General features: G+C 36.9%; 1 protein-coding gene across 1 annotated transcript in view; it reads right to left on the reverse strand.

Moving 5' to 3' along the window:
• Positions 1–1,098: 1,098 nt before the first annotated feature.
• Positions 1,099–22,578, reverse strand: part of E2F3 (E2F transcription factor 3) — a 95,635-nt gene continuing 74,155 nt past the window's right edge. Inside the window, exons 2-7 of the mRNA XM_044667447.1 lie at positions 13,843–13,954; positions 11,732–11,951; positions 9,587–9,745; positions 6,206–6,320; positions 5,011–5,146; positions 1,099–1,453 (exon numbers count right to left, since the gene is read on the reverse strand). Coding sequence (XP_044523382.1) covers positions 1,191–1,453; positions 5,011–5,146; positions 6,206–6,320; positions 9,587–9,745; positions 11,732–11,951; positions 13,843–13,954 — 1,005 coding nt within the window. The 3' untranslated portion in view covers positions 1,099–1,190. The remainder of the gene's footprint in view (positions 1,454–5,010; positions 5,147–6,205; positions 6,321–9,586; positions 9,746–11,731; positions 11,952–13,842; positions 13,955–22,578) is intronic.

Here is a 22,578-nt window from a genome sequence, read left to right on the forward strand (position 1 = left end):
ATGCAAGAGAGCCCTTTCCTGTGGTCACCGGCGGACGGAAGACCCCGAAATGAAGACGTCCTTCTCACCCACCACTTAGAAGTGCTGTGTCCTCCCCTTTGGCAGCCGGCCCGAGGTGTCAGCATCTGGTACTGACTCTCCCCTGGTCCTCCGTCCCCCAGAGGAAGAACTGACGTGAAACAAGGCCTGTAGAGCACTGGGAACACACAGGTTTAGAAACTTTGCTCAGCAGCGGCGGCTCTTACCAGCTCTACTCCAAGCTGGAAGGAATTAGCAGAAACTGGTTCAAAGTAAACAATTAAATTGAAATGGTGATGGGTGCCACAGGAAGGTTTAAATGGTTAAATAAAAAAAACAACACCACCACCACCACCAAAAACAAAACAAAACAAAAAACCCACCAAGAATTCCTAAGTGGGCATGTGCTACAAATAAACTTTAAAGATACAAATAAAATGGGGATTTTATGGGAGCACCTGAAAATCCACAATTGCTTGGAGTGGCAGAAATTGAATACATTTCATCTCTAGTTGCAACATATTATATGGAACACTTCAAACCAAAGGCATAATAAGAGGGCATTCGTATTTCTTACCTCATGCCAAACAAACAGAACATAGCTTAAAACCAAGTTAGGACCACAATTTAAATATTCCTAGGAAGAGCTGAAGAAATCCATTTCATACTTTTGCATGACTTCAAGTTTATGCTTCCTGCAGTTCCATTCCATATTAGCAGACCCCAAAGACATGCATTCTACACAGAAGGCACGGCTTGAAATGCTATTAAGGAAGATTGCTGTTTGCAAGTGGACCACGTGGCGTTCTGGCCCTTCTCCACCAGCCCCGTCCATCAGGCACAGTGGCCACCTGGGAAAGGAGGGTGGGCAGGAGAGGGCAAGGTATTTGATAACCTGATTGCACACGTTCCCACCTGCTGTTTCATCCACGAGATTTTGGAGCCTAGGGCAAAAAAAGCGAGGCTTTCCCAAAGGAGCCTGCCGCTGTGCGCTTATTCAATGTTTAGAAAAAAACTTAGTAAAATGTCAGCTTGGTTATGAAGTTGTCGTTTACTTCATAATAATATTCTTGGAGGAAGAAGGTGGCAAGGGACAACACTGAAGGACAGATGTTCTAGTTCCATGATAAAAAAATATTGGTTTATAGATAGAGAGAATGAACACAAAACAATCAACTGCACATAAAGTCCTCAACCAGTGGAAGTTTTTCTAAATCGTAAGCATCAAAGAGATCACTGATGCCTTCTTCTTCCCCAAGGCTTAGCAGGTAGTCTTCTTGGATCAAGGGAGGCAATAAGTTCACAAAAGGTCCTTCTAGGTTTGAAGGAATTTGGTCCTCGGTCTGCTGGAGCAGATTAGTTGGAGAAGCCAAAGGAGAGAGGTTTGCCATAGAAATGGAGCAATCGGCATGTCCTGAGTTGGTGGAGGCCAAGTCTGTGAAGTAAGATGGAAAGGAGAAGAGAAAAACCAAGAAAAAATGAAGTTTGACCTTTGAAAGGAGGACTAAGACACCAGATGCTGCTGAAAAAAAGAACTGCCTTATTATATCACAATAGGAGGATGGGGACCTCTTTTCTGTTTCTAGCAAATTAGACCAACTTAATAATGGTGGCTATTTGCAAAGTGTGCGCTCTATACCGAAGCTTCACAAAAACCCCATTTTGCAGTTAAGAAAACAGATGCTGTTAAATAATTTGTTCGGTTACATAGCTAGTCAATAATTTTAGATTCATATCCAGATGTCTCTGATTCCAAGGCCACTTGGAGTTTACCAAAAAACTCTATTAAAAGCCATTTGCCACAACCTCTCATCTCGCCCTTTTTCTATAGCCTATTTGGGCATCAACCCTCATTTTCTCCTCACTCCAATCTCATGAAAGCCAACCCCTCTTTATATAAATTGGGAACCCCTCACCTGCCCCCCACCTCTCTCTCCATCTAATGGTAACTTCTCTACTTCTCTCCCCAGATACTTTCTCTTCTCTAGGCCCCGAGACACTGCTCTTGTTCTGCCAGTCTGCCCAGGCCATTCCTTTAGTGTCTTCTCTGTTAGCTAGTTGCCCCTGCCAGGTGGCCAGAGGTATGTGCCAGATGGAGCCAGTCCCTATGGCCTCACCAGAGCCCATGAAGACATTTCCAGGGTGAGCTTTTGTTGCTCGAGAATCAACAAAGGCTATCTACAAGCCAGTGCTTGACTCACTGTTTTATCAATAGTCTAAATTTAAGAGAGTGATGGAGAAAATAATAATGCAAACTAAACTTAAAAATATGCTTTGAGTTTTTTAAAAGCTGGCTGTCAAACACTTTGGAGTGCACCACATTGGGCTCTCCCAAGGTTCTATCCTGGGCCCTCTTCCATCCCTACACACTCTTTCAAGAACCTCATCAATTCCTCTGGATTTTCTGATCACTTTTATGCAGATGAGCCCTGGATTTACATCTAGCAAGCTCAAACCCCTCACCTGAGCTGCCCGTCTGTGCCAGCATTTGCCTAGAAGACATTCCGAGCCTGAAAGTCTAGTTCCTAGGCTAAAAGAGAATGCATCATGTTTTCCCCAAAGTGCCTTCTTTTTTGGACTTCTCTGTTTTTTGCTGTGGGAATCATTATCTTTCCAGTTACGGAGATTCACAAGGTCCGAGTCATTGCTGACTCCACAGATCTAATCCTCTGTTGAGCCTTGTCAATTCTATGTGTGTTTCCTCTCCTCTCCCACAGTCACCCCCAAATTTCAGGCCCTAATCACTTGGCACCTGAACTACAACAACACAGTCTCTTAATTACCCTTTGACTAAGGTTCCCCACTTTTGAGTCCAACTTCCATGGTAATACCAATGTGACACTCTTAGAGTGACAGGCCAGAGGATTCCCTTCCTTAATAAACTTCAGCCTCTCCCTATTACCTCTAGGACTAAATAGAAACTCCTCAGTTTGGCACTGAAAACATTTTATCACCTGGTCTCAACCTACTTTTTGTTTTCATACGTGACTATATTTTGTACTTTATAATCCAGAGAAGTGAACCTTCTCCTACAATCAGTATTTGCATTATTTGAGGAGATCACTCTACAGCCCTTCTCCTTCCCCTGCCTGGTTCTGCCCCCTCCGGGCTCAGGGACCCAGAGTGGGCTTCGGTGCTTGGGACCCCCACATCTGGGGCAGAGGTCTACAGACTTGAGGGCTGCACCGAATAAACCTGGGCAAAGGGTCCTGCCCACTGGGGAGCTGAATTTGTATAAATTCCACATAAAATGAAAACTGTTTTATTTATTTTGTGTGGGGGAGTGGGGTCCCTGCAAGCATGGAAGCTTCCTGAGGGCAGGGACTACTTTTATTTGTGTCTATCGCTAGCACCCAGCAGAGCACCTAACACAGTAGCCAACACTTAGTCATACTAATTTTAGTTCCAGGTTTGGCAAGAGGAAGTAAACCCCCATCATTTGTGGGAGAAATATTACAGAGGATCCTTTACACATTACAGGGTTAGGCACAGTGCCCTGGTGACCTGGAAAACTGCCCAATATTTTTTGGCTTTTGTATTCTTTCTGTAAACTAATATTTTGCTTATTTTAACTGTTTATTAAATTTTAATCTTTTAAAAATATTTTTTCCATGTTTACATGATTCACTTTCTTTCCCTCTCCTCTTTCCTCTCCCTTCCCAAAGCCAATAAGCAATTCCACTGAGTTGTAACAAATGTTATCATTTGATACCTATTTCCACATTATTCATTTTTACCATAGAGTAATCTTTTAAAGCTGAAACCCCAAATCATATGCACATATAAACAAGAGCCAAGTGGTATTCTTTTAACTTTTTAAAAATTGTGTATATTTCTGGCAGTAAGACATAAAATAAATTGATACCATACAACATTATGCATAAATTTTATGCACTTCTAAGTTTCTAAACTTTTTCCTGTGTCATCTGCAGCTTCCATAAAACTCTCCCCAAATTCTCATTTAATATCTTATGCCAATCCAAAAAGGGGGAAAGTTGCAATGTGGAAGGAATGCCTGGGGTATACTTGAACCTTTTTAAGGATGCTCTGAGGCAGCAGTCTTGACTTCTGGCGTTCTACCTCCATCTAGCTGTGGCCAAGATTGGCAGGAAATGATCAATTAAAGCAAAGCCTATGACATCGAGTACATGTGTGTCTGCTGGGCACACCATGGTTTTATGTCCAAAACAAGGAGGTGGGATTCTTTTCTCTTGCCTCAGATAAGAAAGGAAGATGGGCAAGATGTGTGCAGGACAAAGGATAAGGAGCTGAGTAGATGGGGTCAAACTTTAACTTGGCATAGTTTCTGATTAGATGCACCAATTATATGAAAAAAAAAGTATAGGATGTATTATTCTTAAAGATGATGGAAATAATTATATTTGTAACATAAGAAAAAGAAAACAGGGAGGAGAGAATGAAAAGATTATGGTTCAGAAGGAATAATTGAGAAATAATAATTTTGTAAAAGAATTATTTTATAATTATAAATAGTATAAAAATATAATTATCATAAAAAACTATTTAAGTTAAAATAAGCAAAATAAATTATTTTATCTTTTCATTTCCCCTGAAAGGGGGAGGGGGGAATTAAATGCTCAAAAATAAACATCTGCTGGCACAATTCTTCCATCTTTCCTCCCTCTTGAAACTTCAGACCCCTATTACCATAGCAAATAGGGACATGCTCAAGTATAACAGATAAGTTACTTTTTAAAATAGGAAGTTTTCATCCCTTCTTGTCAAAATAAAGAAGATTTAATTTATAATTCTTTAGACTGAGCCAATTAGAATGATAGCATTTTATTATATGTAAAAATAAATTAAAAAAACAAAAAAAAAAACAACAAAAAAAAAACACAACCACCAGACAAGGGTATTTTAATGTTTCTAATTCCCAAGCTTAGACTTACAATCTAGAACCCAAACAGGGTTCTCAATGCATTAATCTTCACATTAAGTTTCTAAGTGATGCAAGACAAAGATTTTTACCTTTGGAACTGGGTTTGGGAATATTTCCATTGTGGTCTTGGTTGTAGGATTTTACTGGACTGTGTGTTTCATTCTCTTCTGGACACAGGTAAACTTCAATGGGTCCTTGGTTACTTGATAAATGTATTTGTAGGCTCTACAATACATAAAAAAAAGTCTACTGTAGGAGATGAAACTCAGGCAATTTTCCCTACTAAAACTTCATTATGGTTTTGTCATAGAAGCAGAATAATTGCCAATAAGCATGTTTCTGAGATCATCAACATAACTGAAAGATACTCAACCTCTTTCAGGGTTTATTAAGATTTTGGGAAAGAAATAAAATGTATTCTTTTATAGGCATTTGAAAAATGTTCCACTAGTGAAGTTGTAGAACTGTATTTCGAAGTGCCATCACATCATTTATTTGTTATATGACATTAAAGGGGCCATTTTATTAGTGTTACACCAAAAATGTCAATAGTATGACGCTTTAAAATGGTAACCAACTATACTAAATGTGCAAGGGATGGTATTACCAAGAGGCAATAAAGAGAACATGGCACATATTTTTGTCATTTTTTAATACTAATGTTTTATTATTTTTTCCCCATTTACACATAAAAACAATTTTTTGGTATTCATTTTCTGACATTTTGGCTTCCACATTGTCATTAAATAAAAAAAAAATCATCCCATGAAATAGGGAAAAAAAAAGCTTTAGTTTAAGGGTAGGTTTAGTTAATATACATGATAAGAGGAAATACTCCTGTAATTCTTCAAATATTTAACTAAATCTATGCTTGAACTAAAAGCTCTTAAAGGAAAAAATATAACATTTTTTAAAAAAAATTTTATAAAAAAATATAACATTTTTTTCTGTTCTAATTTTAAAAAATGAACCAAAAAAAATTCTATTTCCTCTACTTCCCACTTGCACCTCCCCAGAAAAAAACCTTTTGTAATAAATATGCAGTGTTGAGCAAAACAAATTGCCACAATGACTATGTCCCAAAAAAATATATTAGACACATTATTATTGGTTAACTCACAAAACCCTCAAGACAAATTCACAAATTCACACCTCCTTCCGCAAGCCAGGAGAAATAGCAAGTATTCAGGAGAAAATGATGTGCTTAATTTTACCATTTCATGAGTTTCAGAAAATATTTATAGCTGAAAGCTTTGAAACAGGAACCTTAAGTCTCATCCTTACCTCTAAGGGATCAGGCACTTCAAGTCTTGTTTCCGGAGGGGCTTTCACAACTATAACAGTTTGGTCTTTAAGGCCACTAATTTTTCGAATATCTTGATATGTAACATAAGCTAACGTGATTATTGTTAAAGAAATTTTATGACATATAATTGGCAAGAGTAACCATTAAAAAAACAACAAATCTCCAAACAGTATCAATCCAAAAAGTAAAATGCTCCCCATATGCTCAATGATATTGATGGATCTCTCTTGGTCCTTGGATCATGACGACAGACTCTCTTCCTTGGCCCATTCACAACTGTTTCAAAGACTTTGCTGTGATAAAATGATCCTTTGCTTATGGGCCACTGCCACTGGGAACTATGGTGGAGGAAAAGTGTTGGTGAGGGGCAGTGAAGTAGGCTCAGTGGGTAGAGAGCCAGGCCTGGAGGCAGGAGGTCCTGGGTTCCAATATGGCCTTAGACACTTCCTAGTTGTGTGTCCCTGCACAAGTCCAATCCTAGTCCTTCTTGTTCTTCTGCCTTAGAACCAATTGTTATATAATTGCTATATAAATATAACCAGTATTGATTCTAAGACAAAAAGTAAGATATATTGATTTAATAAAAAATAAAATGCTGGTGAGATGATAAAAATATCAGTTAGCCTGGATTAGCCAATTTTTCTAGAAAAACCTCCAAATTACCTTAATAACTAGGCAAAGCTGGCAGTTGGACTTGGACAGGTGTGAACAGCTAATTGGACCCCAGTGGGTACTGCTGTCACTTGGCTTTCCAAATGGGTAGAGAATAACTTGTGGGGAGGTGATCCTTAGGGTATGACGCTTTGGAGTCAAGAAAGGGGGCGAGGTGACAGGTGACTGGTGACAGGCCTACAGGCTCACAGGAGCAGGATAAATGGTGATAGAGTAGAATTTCATCTTAAAAAAAATTAGTTTTTCCTTGAGTTATTCCCTCTACTTGTGATGTCTCCCTTTCCCCTTCATGTTGAAATTGTTCTCTTCCTTCCTCCAAAAGCCATCGTAAATGCCACCTTTTCCACAAAGGCCTCCCTGATTCCTCCAAGTACAAAATGGATCTTTTCCTTCTTGGTGCTCACATAACATTTTGCCTGCATCTCTTGAATACTTTCATCACATGTCAATTATTTTTATAGGGTCCTTGTCTATGTCCCATCACACACTACTTACTACATGGTAGACTTTTCAGTGGTGGTGACTCTATCTTATTCATTTATTTTTTCTTATTATTTATTATTTATTTTATTTCCCCCAGGGTGTAACACAGTACCCTGGCACAGAGTGGACCCTTAAGAACATTTTTCATTTAACTGAATTGATAAGAGGAGACAGAGGGTGAATGAGGCTGGGATGAATAGGCACTGTTGGGAATTGTTTGGAATGCTGCCTAGGTTTGCTTAGATTACTAATATCTCAGGAAGATATTTCTTCAATCTATAAACTTGATTTTGTACTCTGTAGTTTACTTATCTTCTTGTTTGCTTTTGTAGGTGGGAAGAATATAATTGCTGTCTCAGGAAAACTAAAGGGGGAAAAAAAGTAGATGATTTCCGGATATACCAGTGATGCAAGGCCAAATTGGGGAGCTCCATAACAAATGGAGGAGAGGAAAGATGATGGGAGAGCTGGAGAAATCTTTGCTGCAGCCTTTTGGGGGCACATCTTAAGCAGAGAGTGAAAGAAACCCCAGGAAGGATGGCTTGGGCTTCAGCTGTGAGCGTGGTCCTATTGTCTGCCCTGGGCTCTTTTCTTATGCTGGCCAGGTCTGATTGGCCCAGAGAAAAATCAAGAAACTCATTTTTACTGCCACATGTGATAAAAGCTTATTAAAATAAACCTCATCCACAATTACTCAATATGCTGCAGGAAAAGAAGTTTCGACATATCTGTCAACAAGTTGTACAAAACTGGCAACAGAGTAGAAAATTGAAGTGAATTGTGCAAATGCGCTTTAATTCTATAAACTGGAAAGGTCATTCTTTCCGGCCCATTCCCGAATTTGCTCGATCAAGGTCAGCAACCTGCAGCGAGCCTTTTACATTTACAATAAAATGCTGAGAAGGCTGATGAAGATGACAATGCAATTGCAGCTATCACATGTGCTGGAAAACTGTTCATCAGGTACCAAGCGACTCCTCTGGGATTTGGTACAAAAAAGACAGAGAGTGGGAACAATCCTTAGAGGGGGCTACTCCATGCTAGTCATTATTGCCAACAGAACCAGCTCAGCTATTCTCTATCCTACTAAGAATCACCCGACCTTGTATGCAGTGCACACTATAAATGTTTAATTGAATTAGTGATGGTCAAGCTGATTTAAAAAACAAATCACTATCAAGATCTTGTTGAAAATTATTCTATATTGAAAAATTAGATGTTTTACCAGTTTCAATAAAAGGCAACTGAGATAAAATTTTCTTGTAAAGTCCAGAAACATAACAGTTCAATGTGACTATAACATGGCACATATATCATAATGCTTTATTTCTCTAGTGACAAAATTTAAATGTCAAATAATCAGAAAACTTAGGTTGAATAAAATCTTGGGACAACTAAAGTTCCATCAATTTTGCTTTCAATTAATCAAGCACTAAAAAATTTTCTGTCTAGTGAGTCACAAAAAAAAATCTCTTAGCTATGTCTGGAAGCAATAAATTGTACTTTTTTAAGATGCAGAAACATGAGAAACAAGTTTTCATGGGACATGAGTTGGGATTTCCCTCCATGATGCTGTTGTTTTTCAAAAAGCAACCTTGGGATTGATGCCTTCTATCTTCAGTGGCATAATATCTTTTTCTTGTTTTTTTTTCCCCCCAGTCTTTTTAGGCTGGAAAACCTAGTCATATTTAGGAAGATATATTTGCTGCAACACCTGGCAAAGAGGAATCTAAAATTTGAACAGTGTCAGGTTCTGCAAAACACACTAAAGATTAATCTGACACAAAGTTGTCAGCAAAATTAATAATGTTGCAAAAGTATCTAATAATAACACGACCCCATACTATAAAAATATTAGTGAAGTAGCAGGTTGCAGTTACTTGTTTCCAGAATGTTTCCAAAAAGAATTCTCATTTCTCTGAAGAAACATACATGCTATATTTCACTGGGATCGTGAGAAAATATTTTTTACATATTTAACCTGATTTTCTGAATCAGGTTAAATACTAGACAAGAACACTCTCTCTGTCTCTGCCTCCCTATCTTTCCCTCCCTTCCTCTTCCCTCTGGAAGCACAGTTACTTCTGCATTAAATTGGAAGAAATCTTCAGCATAAAGCTAGATTCCTTTAAGGTTGAAGAATGTCTTACTGGAACTCTAGAATGGGCATAAGCCAACCCGCTGAGCTATAAAATAAAGGATATTTTTGATTCTCTGAATCTTCTGTTAACAGCTTAAGGTCCAAGGTGCAGCTTTGAATTAGCTCATCTAGCCTCTTCTCTTCCTGACTGAGCTCCGTCACTTCCTTTGACAAACCCTGACATTGAGCCAGCATGCCCCCATCATCAGATAGACTGCAGCCCCTAGAAAGTCAAACAGAAATAATTTTGCACAACTATTCATAAAATGTCAGAAGACTGGTATGGGGCTGGGAGCAAAATAAAAGTGTGTTCATTTTATAAGCATCCCTGAAAATAGAATATGAAGAAAGCTGATACTTTGAAAAGGAAAATTTTAAAATGAATATTTGTAAAAAAACATTTACATAAGTATAATCTTACAGTTTTCACTGCAACATCACAACAAAAACAAGATGACTGTGTTTTTTGAGAATATTTTCCCTTTGAGAGAATACCTGAATTCAAAGGAAATCAGGATAAACCTATTTGACTTAAGTAAATAAACATTTGTTTATGCCCAAAGGGCTTTAAAAGAATGTATAACTTTTGATCCAGTAATACCACTACTCGGTTTGTACTCCAAAGAGATAAAAAAAAAAATGGGAAAGGACCTATTTGTACAAACATATTCATAGCTCTTTTTGTAGTGCCAAAGAATTGGAAGCTGAAGGGATGTCCCTCAATGGCTGAACAAATTGAGGTATATGATGGTGATGGAATACTCTTGTGAGGATGATTTCAGAAAGAACTGGAAAGACCTACATGAATTGATGCAGAGTGAAATAAGCAGAACCAGGAGAACATTACATACGGTAACTGAAATATTGTGGAACGATCAACTGTGATAGACTGCTACTAGCAGGAATATAATGATCCAGGACAATTTTGAGGGACTTATGAGAAAGAATGCTATCCACATCTGGAGAAAGAACTGTTGGAGTAGAAATGCAGATGTAATCATATGATTTATTACTTGTTTATTTGGGTATATGTTTTGGGGTTTTGGTTTTATAAGATTATTCACTTATAAAAATGAAATAATATGGAAACATATTTTGTATGATAATACATGTATAACCCAGAATGAATTGCTTGTCAGCTCCGGGAGGGGAGGGAGGGAGACAAGATGGATAATATAACTTCAGAAAACTTATGTGGAAATTGATATTTAAAAAAAAGTAAATTTAAAAAAAAATTTAAAAAAAAGAAATAAACATTCATAAAAAAAAGAAAGCAAGAGATTATTTGAGCAAGTAAGCCAAAAAACCCAAATTAAAAACTGGATGGTTCCAACTCTAAGTTATATTCTACAAAGACTGTTCTACCAAGAAAATGAGTGAAGCTTTCATCACTAATAATTAATAGAAAAAGAAATACAAGGGCAATAGATACTAAGATACTCTCTCTACTTCCTCCTTTCTGCCAAATAGACAAAAATGTTTCCCTGCTCCAGCTTCTTTCAGGCACCAGGAAGAGGTCCAGAATATCATCTTTGAAGCACTGTCTTATAAAGCCACCAGGTAATAAATTAATTCCTCCCTCTTGTGCTTAAAATAATTTAATGCTTTTCTTCTCTTTTCAGGTATAACCAGAATTTACAAAGGTGACTACCACCTTTTTTAGTCATGACGTAGCCCTGTCAGATGGGCACATATGTCAAGTGCTGTCATAACTCTCATTTTACTGGTGACAAAACTGAGGCATTAAGAGTGGATTCTGGCTAAAATCATACAAACAACAAAGAAAGACAAAGACCCAAATGAAGCCACAGAGTCACTGGACAATGAGGTAAGCTTGCTTATTTTGATGTGTATGGGGCTGACACAAGCGTTGTTTATTTCCTCCTTCTATTTGTAGAATGTCAAAAGGACATATTTGTGAATTTATCTCATAGATCATGTATGCAAGCGCGCGCGCACGCACACACACACACACACACACACACACACACACACAATCACCTGTCATTCAAAAAAAGGTATTTGATACAGCAGAGTTTATTTCAAAGATTTCCCTACTTTAGGCTGATCAGATAGAAGCTCACAAAATCTCATTTAGGCTAAGGAACTAAGATATGGATATGAATAGGAAAGTGACCTCTGAAAAAAAAGCTGCTGTCATTTATAAGAGCTATTTATTCCCCCCACCAGGACAGGGACTGATACTCACATCCACTGAACGTTGTTTTTAGATTTCTTCTTAATGAGGTGGATGCCTTCCAGCACATTGGTGATATCATAAATCCTCCTCTTTTGCACCTTAAGCACTTCGGCTGCCTTGTTCAAATCCAAGACCCCATCTGGGGATTGGCTCAATAGCTGAATGAACTTCTTGGTGAGTAGACCAAGTGACGTATCATACCGTGTTTTTTCTGAGGGAGATTTTGGAGCTTGAAGAAAAACAAAAACCGAGCGGGAAGGGGATGGGGGTGAAGGTAAAGAACTGAAGGGTTCCTTTGCAATGAAGCAAGCCTTCTTTCCCATTCCAGCACATGAGTTAGCATCTAAAGCACAGTATTTAAAAAAATTTTTTTAGCAAGTTACACATAGTAAAGTTTTGGGGGAAAAAAGAGAGTAGCAGAAAATCTCTAAAAGGGATTAAAGCACTTTACTGTGTATGTGTGTGTCTTCTGAAGCCTCAAGGAGCATTATATTACGTAAAACTGTATTCCAAATAATTCTGTGATTTTTAGTAAACAAGTCACTTTCAATGGAATCCAATACTACCCATGTGATGTTTAAGTTTATACTACTATGGTGAGTTTTAGTATAGTCAGGACTTTAACATGTTTTTTCACATTTGCCAAGTTTTTTACCAAAACTTTATAAGGTCATTGATCTAAGTGGTCTCAGAACGCATCTAGTCTAGAATTCTCATTTTAGAGATGGGGAAACTGAGGTTCAGAAAAGTTAAGTGACCTGCTCAAGGTCACACAGGTAGTAAGGACCAGAGGTGGGACTTGAACTCAGATTCTCTGCTTCCAAGTGCTGCATAATTTCTACTATACCATAAATGAAATAAGAAAACATCAATCATCTATGTGCAAAGCATTATGTTAAAATAATATACCCAGCAAGTCTCCCAGACTTTTTATATGGTCAAGTCAATCTTTAATTAAATATTATTTCAGTGTCATCATGAAAATGGCAAGATCTTTGATGTAAATAAAACTGGAAGGAACATTAGGGCTTTGTAGTCCAAACTTTTCATTTTACACATAAGGAAAATAAAGTTGGAGGGAGCTTAAGTGACAGAGAGAGAGAGAGAGAGAGAGAGAGAGAGAGAGAGAGAGAGAGAGAGAGAAGAAAGAAAGGAAGGAAGGAGGGAGAAAGAGAGCAAGAGGAGGGGGGAGAGGGAGAGAGAGAGAGAAAAAAAAAGGGGGAAAGAAATAGAGAAAAAGAGGGATGGAGGGAAGGAGAGAGAGAGAGAAAAAAAGGGGGAAAGAAATAGAGAAAAAGAGGGATGAAGGGAGGGAGAGAAAAACAGAAAGAGATGAGGGAAAGGGAGGGGAAAAAGAGGGAGGAAAGAAATAGAGAAAAAGAGGGATGGAGAGAGGGAGAGAAAAACAGAAAGAGATGAGGGAAAGGGAGGGGAAAAAGAGGGAGAAAAGAGAGAAAGAGAGAGAGAGAGAGAGAGAGAGAGACAGAGAGACAGAGAGAGAGAGAGAGGATTTCTTCTATTTAACCAGTAGCCAACTTGGCTTCTACAGTCAGAGGACCACCCTGATTCCCTCCCTAGTCTGTACAATTTTTCTTTTTCACCACTAAGTGATGGGGATGGTGACTATGGGTGGAAATTGACAAGTAGAGGGATCTTGGTCCAAGGCCAACTTAGGAAGGAGGCCATAGAGGCATAGACATCCTCAGTGACTTGCCTCTAGTCACAAAGGTAATAGTCACTACCTTCACTTTCCTGTTCTTAATCAACTCTAATGCTACCTAGTTACATAGTCAATGTGTAAAGAATTGCTCATCTTGATCTGGTTAGTCTCAACATCAATTATATAAAATCAACTTTGATTACAGAACAGTGCCAAACAAATTTTGTAATTTAGGTTAAAAATGAAACTACATTGCAGTAAAGCTCTTGCAAACAGCATCCATGCACAGACATAAACTCAGCAGGTTTCGCTTGGAAAATTGGGGGAGAGGGAGGAAAGGAATAGAGATTAAAAAGAATAAACACAGGCCAAAATTATTCCAAATTTTGTACTCTCAGCCACATGCTGTGAAAATTGGGAGTCCTATACCAAAAAAGAACAACAAATAATATTTCCTTACTTTTTGGACTATCTGGACTTCTTACTGCAGCTCTTCCTTTGCCTTTGGGGGTTTTTAGACCATCTGAGAGAAACTGATGACCACTTTCTCCTAGTTCCAGCCTTCGCTTTGCCTATAAGAAAGTACAACCACATCCATCACTGATTACATCTAAAACCAAAAATGAATGACAAAGCTCTTCCAGTTTCACAAAATGATCATGAAATTGGGAGGATAACGGGGGTAGTGTCAATAACTAGAATTAATAGATATTGCAGACATTCAATCTTAGGTACTCACTTTCCATCCTTAAACCGGGTAAACTAGTATCCTACCACTGAGTTCTTATAATAATTATTTCTTGAGTGACAATTATATGTCCAGTACTAAGCTGGATGTTGGTGGCAACATAATTTAATTATAATGCTGACAAATTTCATAGTGGCTTGCTAGTATAAAACATGTTGAATTAGATTATCAAAAAGACCTCCAGCACTTATATTCAACTGAATTTTTCATCTTCTCATAAAGGCCTATTCAATAAGAATTCTGAGAACCACTGTCCTTTGTAAGACAGTGTCCAATATCTAATATTGGATCTGTGTTGAGGAAGACAGACTGACACATACATGTGGCATCAATTAAGAGAAGAAATGTCGTATTCTAGCTTCAAATCTTACTACTGCCCATAAAATAATGGATTAAAATATTTTAATCATTTTAATTCAACAATATATATATAAATATGACATATAGCATAAGTATGTACTATACAGCGAGAGACATACATACAATTTTTAAGGCAATTTTTATCAAGAAACTTATAATCCAATAGAGAGGTAAGTCAGGTATAAAAGTAACTATGGTCCAAATGATGTAAAAGATTTAAAGAGGAAAGACAACAGAACTAATTTTTACTAGGGATTAGATCTGAGCTTGAACTCTAGAATAATAAAGTTTTCTCCTGTAACCCAAATCAGAACCATTTGCTTCTTTTGTCAGCCTTTTTTCAAATATAGGAAAATCAGATAGAAATTTAGTAGCATGTCTGGAAAGAGAATGAAATACCTCAACTCTTGGCTTAATCATGTAGGCATCTATCACCACAATCCTATTTTTAACGTCTTTAAGGACAGGAACCTTGTTTCCTGAATATTTTTTCCACTAATAATGCTACCAAGTTCAGTATACAGAATCTGTCAATTCCATCAACAGCAAAGACTAATTTGTGTTTACAGTCTGACATACATTTTATATATACACAATAAGTCTAAGTAGTTATATAGCAAAATTTTCTCAATTTTGCTTTGTTTTATATTTTTTATTTTTGGAAACCATGTAGTCTTTCTGTTTATTGATACACAAAAGCAGTTGTGGAATATTTATAAACTTTAAATGCATTTTATGTTTACAACCAAATAACAAAAATAGCAATGGGTTATTAGAATGACATATTTATGGGTTTAAACCCTCTGCAAAATTGATATATCCTTTGTAAAACAGCTTAGTAACTGGGTGTGAAAACTGGTTGGAAAGAATACACAGAGGCCTTTTTACCTTTACTATAGGCCACTCTTCCTTTTACTTTTTTTTTCTTCCAGCATAGGGAGTGAGTAGGGAAAAGACTCAATTGAAAGCTTTTTATTTTCTTTTCCCCTACTAGGCTAGAAATGTTCTCTTTGTGTATACATTCATATATAAAATAAATATGAATCTTCTTCTTTTTGACTTGGCATAACAATACAGTAGTACTTAGAGTGCTATGTTCCAATAATGATTCTCATTTACAGACTAATTAATGTTTATAAAGAGTTTGACATGCATTTTCTCATTTGATCCTTAAAGCAACCAGACATTATTATTGCCATTTGACAAACAAGGAAACTGACACAGGTTTGATGAGTTGTCCAAGATTATATAGCTAATAATTGCTAGGAAATGAATTCACATCTTCTGACTTAAAATCCAGTGGCTTCTTTGCAAAAACAAACCTTAAAGTGCTATCATTATTATTATTGCTAATTATAACATGCCACAGTTCCAAACTAGTATTTAAAATATAACATTAGGTTAGCTAGCTCCTGTAGAACTATTTTGTCACAGAAATGGATTGAGACATAGAATTAAATGCTCTGAGACCATCTAGTTCAACCTTTCATTTTACGCAGAAAGAAAACAGACCCAGAGAAGTCACTTTCCCAAGGTTTTATAAGTCTAAAAACAAAACAAAAAAAGCACATAAAGTCAACAATTCCTCTCAAGTTAACCTTAAATATGTTTTAGAGATAGGTAAGATTGAACAAAAAAAAAATAAATCAAATAGAAATTCAGACAGTCAGCAGTAGCCAGGACCAAAATTAGGTTCCTGATCCACCATATTATATTGATGTCCTAGAATGAGTTCAGTTGAAATTTGCAATGTGGGAGCCAAAGGTGGTAAAAAGCCCTTCAGAATTTCAATTTCAGTGTTGTACATTTTGGTATGGATCTAAGAAGGAACTATCAACTTCATACCTGAACCAACAAGCCTGGGAGAAAATGGGGGAATGGAGCTAATACGGGAGAAAGGGAAAAACAAAAAACAAGTTTTACAGGTGCCAGCCATGACAGGCAAGGAGGCATCTTTCAGGTGCGTGGGTGCATGTATAGAGACAAAGTTGGAATAGGAAAAATTATATAGTGGGAGGTGGAGAAAGGCATATAAAGTAGAATAAAATGGCCTGAGCCATAATCTAATGCTCTAACAGAAGGGGGGGAGGGCACTGCTTACTTTACCTTAAGAAAAGTTAAGTGGCTTTCTGATAAACCCAAATTTTCTCATGGTTCTAGTTAAATGGATTCTAGGAAAGGTGACAGGGCAACAGAAAGGAGGCAAAATAATGAAAAGAAAAAAAGGGCAAGGATGAGGCAATTTGAAAGCAAAAAAAAAAAAGATGTGAAATGAGTGGGGAATATTTCTATTTATTGCTTTAAAAATTATGCACATAATTAATTACATGTAAAAAATGAACATTTACATATAAAAAAGAAAAACAAAAGAGGAAGATTATATACAAATAAGAAAAGGAAATCTGAACTAATTGCCCACACTGTTAATCCCTCACTCCTCTTATTTGGGGTATGGAGATACTCATTCTTTGGGCTGACTGACCAGCCTGAAGGCAAGGCTAGTGGGGCAATGGCTAGATTGCTGGACCTGGACTCAGTAAGACCCAAGTTCAAATGTAACTTTTAACACTAATTAGGTGACTCTGAATAAGTCATTTAGCTTGCCTGACTCACTTTCCTCATATGTAAAAAAAATAACAAAAGCCCCTGCGCCAGGGTTTTAAAGATAAAATAATATGATTAAAGGTATTTAAAGTTCTTGGCAAATGGTATATAACATTATGTAAATGCTAGATATTATTATGATATCATATTACCCATAAACTTATAGGTCTTAGAACCCAGTAAATTACCACCACCAGTCAGAAGGCATTTGCACTCCAACTCTTTTTTTTTTCTTTTTTTTTTTTTTAAACCCTCACCTTCCGTCTTGGAATCAATACTGTGTATTGGCTCCAAGGCAGAAGAGTGGTTAGGAATACATCTTTCTGTCTCAAGCCACCCCACTCCATGTACTTTGCTTTATACAAAACCAATCACTCACAATAATGTCACATAGCCTTGAAACTTAACAATTAATCTAATAAGGCAAAAATAAATCATAAAAACATCACAGATAATTCACCATCAATGCATATCCAGTCTCTGTGGGGACAGTAAGCAAACACAAACCTGGAGGTACTTGAATACAGAAAACTCATGCGCCTGGGGGCAATGAACATTTCTGGACAGATTAACTAACAACAATTCTATGGCAAGTTTCTAGTCAAGCAAGGGTCTCCTCAGGAACACTACACAAAAGGGCTTCTCCAACTGCTCCCCCTATTGTTCTTCACTGCTCTCCAGGGAGGCAGATCAGTCTTCTCTTCTACACTAGTGAGTAGACAAATCATTTGCAATCTCCCCTAACTTAAACCTTAATACGATGCTAGGAAGTGCTACCTAAAGGAGGAGCCTCTAGTGCAGAAGACTCCAAACATCCCAAGATACTCTCTCCTCAATGCGGACGAGCTTTGCCCCGCTTATGAGACTCTGTTCCTTCTGCGTTTCCGGCTCAAACCAGAGGTGGCAGCAGAGAGGAACACGAACTCACACTTACTAATGGTAGACGGTAAGGTCCATTAGCTCAAATCGAAGCCTCTTGCTGCTTCCCTTTGCCAGTTCACATCTGGTCACTCCACAGTCTCCAAATAATTTTGTGATTTTAAATCAATTACTTTTAACTTTAAGCTTTAAAAGTGATATGGAAATGAGTCTGGGGACCACAATGCTCTGCGGTCCTGCCACTCGACAGTCTTCAAAGAAACATAATTCTAACAGGTATGTTTTTGACAACTGCGTTTCTTGACGTTGGAATTTTATCTATTTTTAACAAGTTCTTTCTCTGTCCCTTCAAACCACTGTTCACTAAAAAGGAAGCATCATCCTATATAATTTACAAAGTGATTAAACTTTTGTGTATTTTTCTTTTTGAACTTTTCTTAATTAGCAGCCTTTTATTATCTCTTCTTCCCACCTCCTGGAGCTTCCCATTGAAAAATAAAAAGAAAATAAAACACTTGCAATAATATGCATGGTCAAAACAAATCGAGCTTTCTCCCAGTCCCTGACTCTCTGTATGGTTGTGCATAGCAGGCTTCACCAGCGGTCCTTTGGAACTGTGGCTGGTTATTTTGTTGGCCAGAGTTCTTAAACTGTTTGTCTTTATAATTGTTGTTTAAATTATTCTTTGTTGTTCAGTAGTGTCTGACTCTGTGACCTTGTTTGGGGTTTTCTTGGCATATATACTGGAATGGTTTGCCCTTTCCTTCTCTGGCTCATTTGGCAGATGAGGAAACTGAGGCAAATGGGGGAAGTGACTTGTCCAGAATCACACAGTAAGTGTCTGAGGCTGGTTTTGAACTCATGAAGATGTCTTCCTGACTTCAGATCCAGCATTCTCTCCACTGTACCACCCAGATGCCCTAAATTGTTCTTAGATCTGCTCATTTTACTCTGTTTCAGTTCATACAAGTTCATCTTTCCAAAGAGTAATACAATAATATTCCATTACATCTGTAAACTGTAATTTGTTCAGTCATTCCTCAATTGACGGACACCAACCTCCCCACCCCTTCTCCCCCACCAATTTCCAGTATTTCCCTTTATTAGTGATTTGAAGTATTTTTTTCTGGATTTTTATTTTTTGGGAAAATATTCTGTTCATATCCTTTGATCATTTACCAAATGGAGAATATAAGTCTTTATATTTATGTCAAAGTTCATTTTCTGTCCTTTTTTACAACCAAACTAACAGCTTATTTGAAAACAGTTCCTTCAAGTTTTTATTAAACCAAAGTTCTTTTCCTGCCCCTTCCATATATCAAATTCTTCATCTATGAAAGAAGCAATACCTTACATATTTTACCACTTGATTTAATTCCTTTTCTTTACCCAGTTATTTTTTTTTGCCCAGATAAGCACCAAAATGTTCTGTACAGAACAACACTAATTTAAAGAGGTAGGATATCACATATGAAACTGAACTTTTGTTATAGAATAGTGTTTTCCTCCTGTGTATAAAGCTTCTTTTAAAATATTTACGCATGTTAATGTTTATGTACATACATAAAAATCAAATTTAAAATGGTAGTTCCAACAACTGCTGTCTCTTCCTGAACTTCCTTCTGTTCTTTTTATAAAAAATATTTTGTCAAGTTATTTCTTGTCTTCATTAAAAAAATACACCTATTATCACTATTATCACTCTCAAAACACCCTCAATCTTCTTCCACCAATAAAATAAAATAAAGACCCTATAATAAATAAGTAGTTATGAAAAACAAATTCACACATTGGCTGAATAGGAATATTTCTAAATGTTTGGGAGAGACAAGGCAAAAAAAGCCTTATTAGAAACCAAACTTAGGGACAGCTAAGTAGTCCAGTGGATAGAGTGCCAGAGCTGGAGTTCAAGTCTGGGCAACTCACTACTTTCTGCTTTTCAGTCAGTATTAATTCTAAGGCAGAAGGTAAAGGCTCAAAATAAATAAACTAATCAAAGGAAAAAATGAAACAAGTAAACACAAAGTTGGAAAGAAAACATTTGCACTGAACTAAAAGTCAAGAATTAAGTAAGCATTCTATGCCACTTGAGTTTGATTCTGATCTTTCCTTGGGAAAAAAGATATCATATCTTTGTGGACCATACCAAAGAGTTCTTTTTATTTTCTTTACCAATGAGGATTCCTTTTTCTTTCACTTAGCTCAACACCCACTTCTAGGTTGTCTGGATTCTAAATGTAAAGGCTACTAGAAGCCCAGTCTTGATGACTGGCAATGGAAGAAGCTTTGACCTACTCTATTTCTGATTTGGGCCCTAAAACTAAACATTTCAAAGCATTATCACTTTATCTCTTTGATTAAAAAAATCATATAGTCAGTAACGAAAACAAAAATGAAAAAATCTCCGCCCTTATAAGAAGCTTATATCCTATGGTCTAAATCACACTGGGAAAAGATGAATATTGATAAAAAAAAAAAACTGGTCAAAGATGAAAATTCCAGTTCAATTTCTTACATTAGCTCTATTACTGTATTATTTCTATGGCCTTTAATGCAAGGGAATCATTTAGTTGTTTACTTTCTTTTTTAAATTCCATTTTCTGTGTTAAATTTTTCTGTATTATTAGTCAAGACTCAAATATGATCTTATCAGTTAAGAATGCCCCAAACTGATGAAATCAGCAGTTTAGGCTATTTCATATCAATGTGTCTCACAGAATTATCTCAAATAATTCAAATATAAAACATGTTAGATCCAGGGAAAAGAGATTGCAATGGTTTAATTCAATGGGTTTGTCTTAATTTCAGGAATATCAACAAATACCAAAAATTAAAACAAAAATCTGACACCAGTCTTAATGCTTGAAGTTAACCCACCTCTCATTCTGTCTTTTCCTCATAAAGAAACATTTTGAAAGTAACCAAGTCCTAAAAACTACTTTTTCTTTTACCATGAATCCTGATTTTTGAGTCAGTCTAAGAAAAATCACTCTTGACGGATGATACCCAAGAATCTTTTCATTTAAGATTTGAAGATAGTATGTTCCTACTTCTTTTATTAAAATTGGGTATGCATTTTACCCAGTCACAAAAGATTTCTGTGGATATCTACTAAACAAGCAACATTTTTTTACCCCTTTCAGAAAACATCTTGTGATCCTTTTTTAGCTAGGAAGTCTGATTTGGGGATGTCTCAATAGCAACCCTGGATCCAATCTATGGGCCCATGAAGGAATGTTTCCATCTGTGTCAGGCCAGTCAGGCTTTGGGGTGATTTGTGGTGCTGGCGCTTTAAATTTCCACCCATTCAGTTACAAGGGGCAACAGACAGGGTAGCTGGCCCTAGTGGACACAATTCCACAAACAACCCCATTGTGAAGGAGCTCTACTAATGAAATCCAGAAGAGTGCTTTTTGAAGATTTTTTATGAACCTGAGAACTATTTGAAGAACTTCCTCTTAAGTACAGAAATGTTAATTTTAAAAATACAAATTATTTTTGTAATGGTTTGTACCTTGGTTGTAAAGCTGACATCTGTTCCTCATGTGTTTTTTCAGGAGTATCCTATAATCTTTCACAAATGCCCTGAAGACTGATGATCTTGAAGAATGATGTTTTCCTTTTTCCTTTCTAGTTCCTTCTTAGCAACACAAAATTGCAATGTGGTAATAACCACAGTTAATTCTGGTCCCTTCTGCTCTCAAGGCGCCTTAGAAAAATATACAGTTAGCATGTCTTAAGCCCTTTTCTCAGTTCAGGGGTCACTCAGGATGTAGTTCTTCAAAATATCTTATCCCAATTTATAGCACAATATTTTTGGCTAAGTAGTAAAAGCGATAAAAGTCATGCATCCCACTAAGGCAAGAGATGTATTTCTTTATAAGTTCTTTTAACTGAAAAGCAGGATATAGGGTTAAGGGAAAGCATCAATAGTATAAGTTGTTTATTTTTTTTTTTAAACCCTTACCTCTTGTCTTAGAATTAATATTGTTCCAGGGTGGAAGAGTGGTAAAGGCTAGGCAATGGGGGTTAAGTGACTTGCCCAGGGTCACACAGCTAGGAAGTTTCTGAGGCCAGATTTGAACCTAGGACCTCCCATCTGTAGGCTTGGTTCCTTCTCTATGGAGCCATCTAGCTGTTACCGCAATATACTTTTAGAAAACATATAAAGCTGTAGGGTATGGTGTCATTTTTTTCAAATTTGATTCATTTTCATGATTACCTTTTGGTCCTTTGTCTAAAAATTCACTATTACAGCTAAGTACTATGAAGAAATTGTTTCAAAAGTGATATCAAGTAGATGCTAAAATGTGTATTGATTCTGCTACCTTTTTTACACATATAACAAAAGCAGATTGAATGCATACTATGGCTAATCACTGTTTTGAGCCCATTAGAAAGTTTAAACATTCAATTTCATAACTTGAAGTCAAACAACTTAAAAGGGTTCATAGTTGTTCCCCAGTCCCTACGGGGGGAATCTACAGGCAGCACAGGAACAACAAAGGCTTCTTAATAGGTTCCCTTCAAATTTGAGAGAGGCAACTCATAGTATTGTAAGAGAAATCAAATCCTGAGAGGTCATTAATGGCATTAGACTGATTG

Source organism: Gracilinanus agilis, chromosome 1 (assembly GCF_016433145.1).
Source record: "Gracilinanus agilis isolate LMUSP501 chromosome 1, AgileGrace, whole genome shotgun sequence".
NCBI classification, from domain to species: domain Eukaryota; kingdom Metazoa; phylum Chordata; class Mammalia; order Didelphimorphia; family Didelphidae; genus Gracilinanus; species Gracilinanus agilis.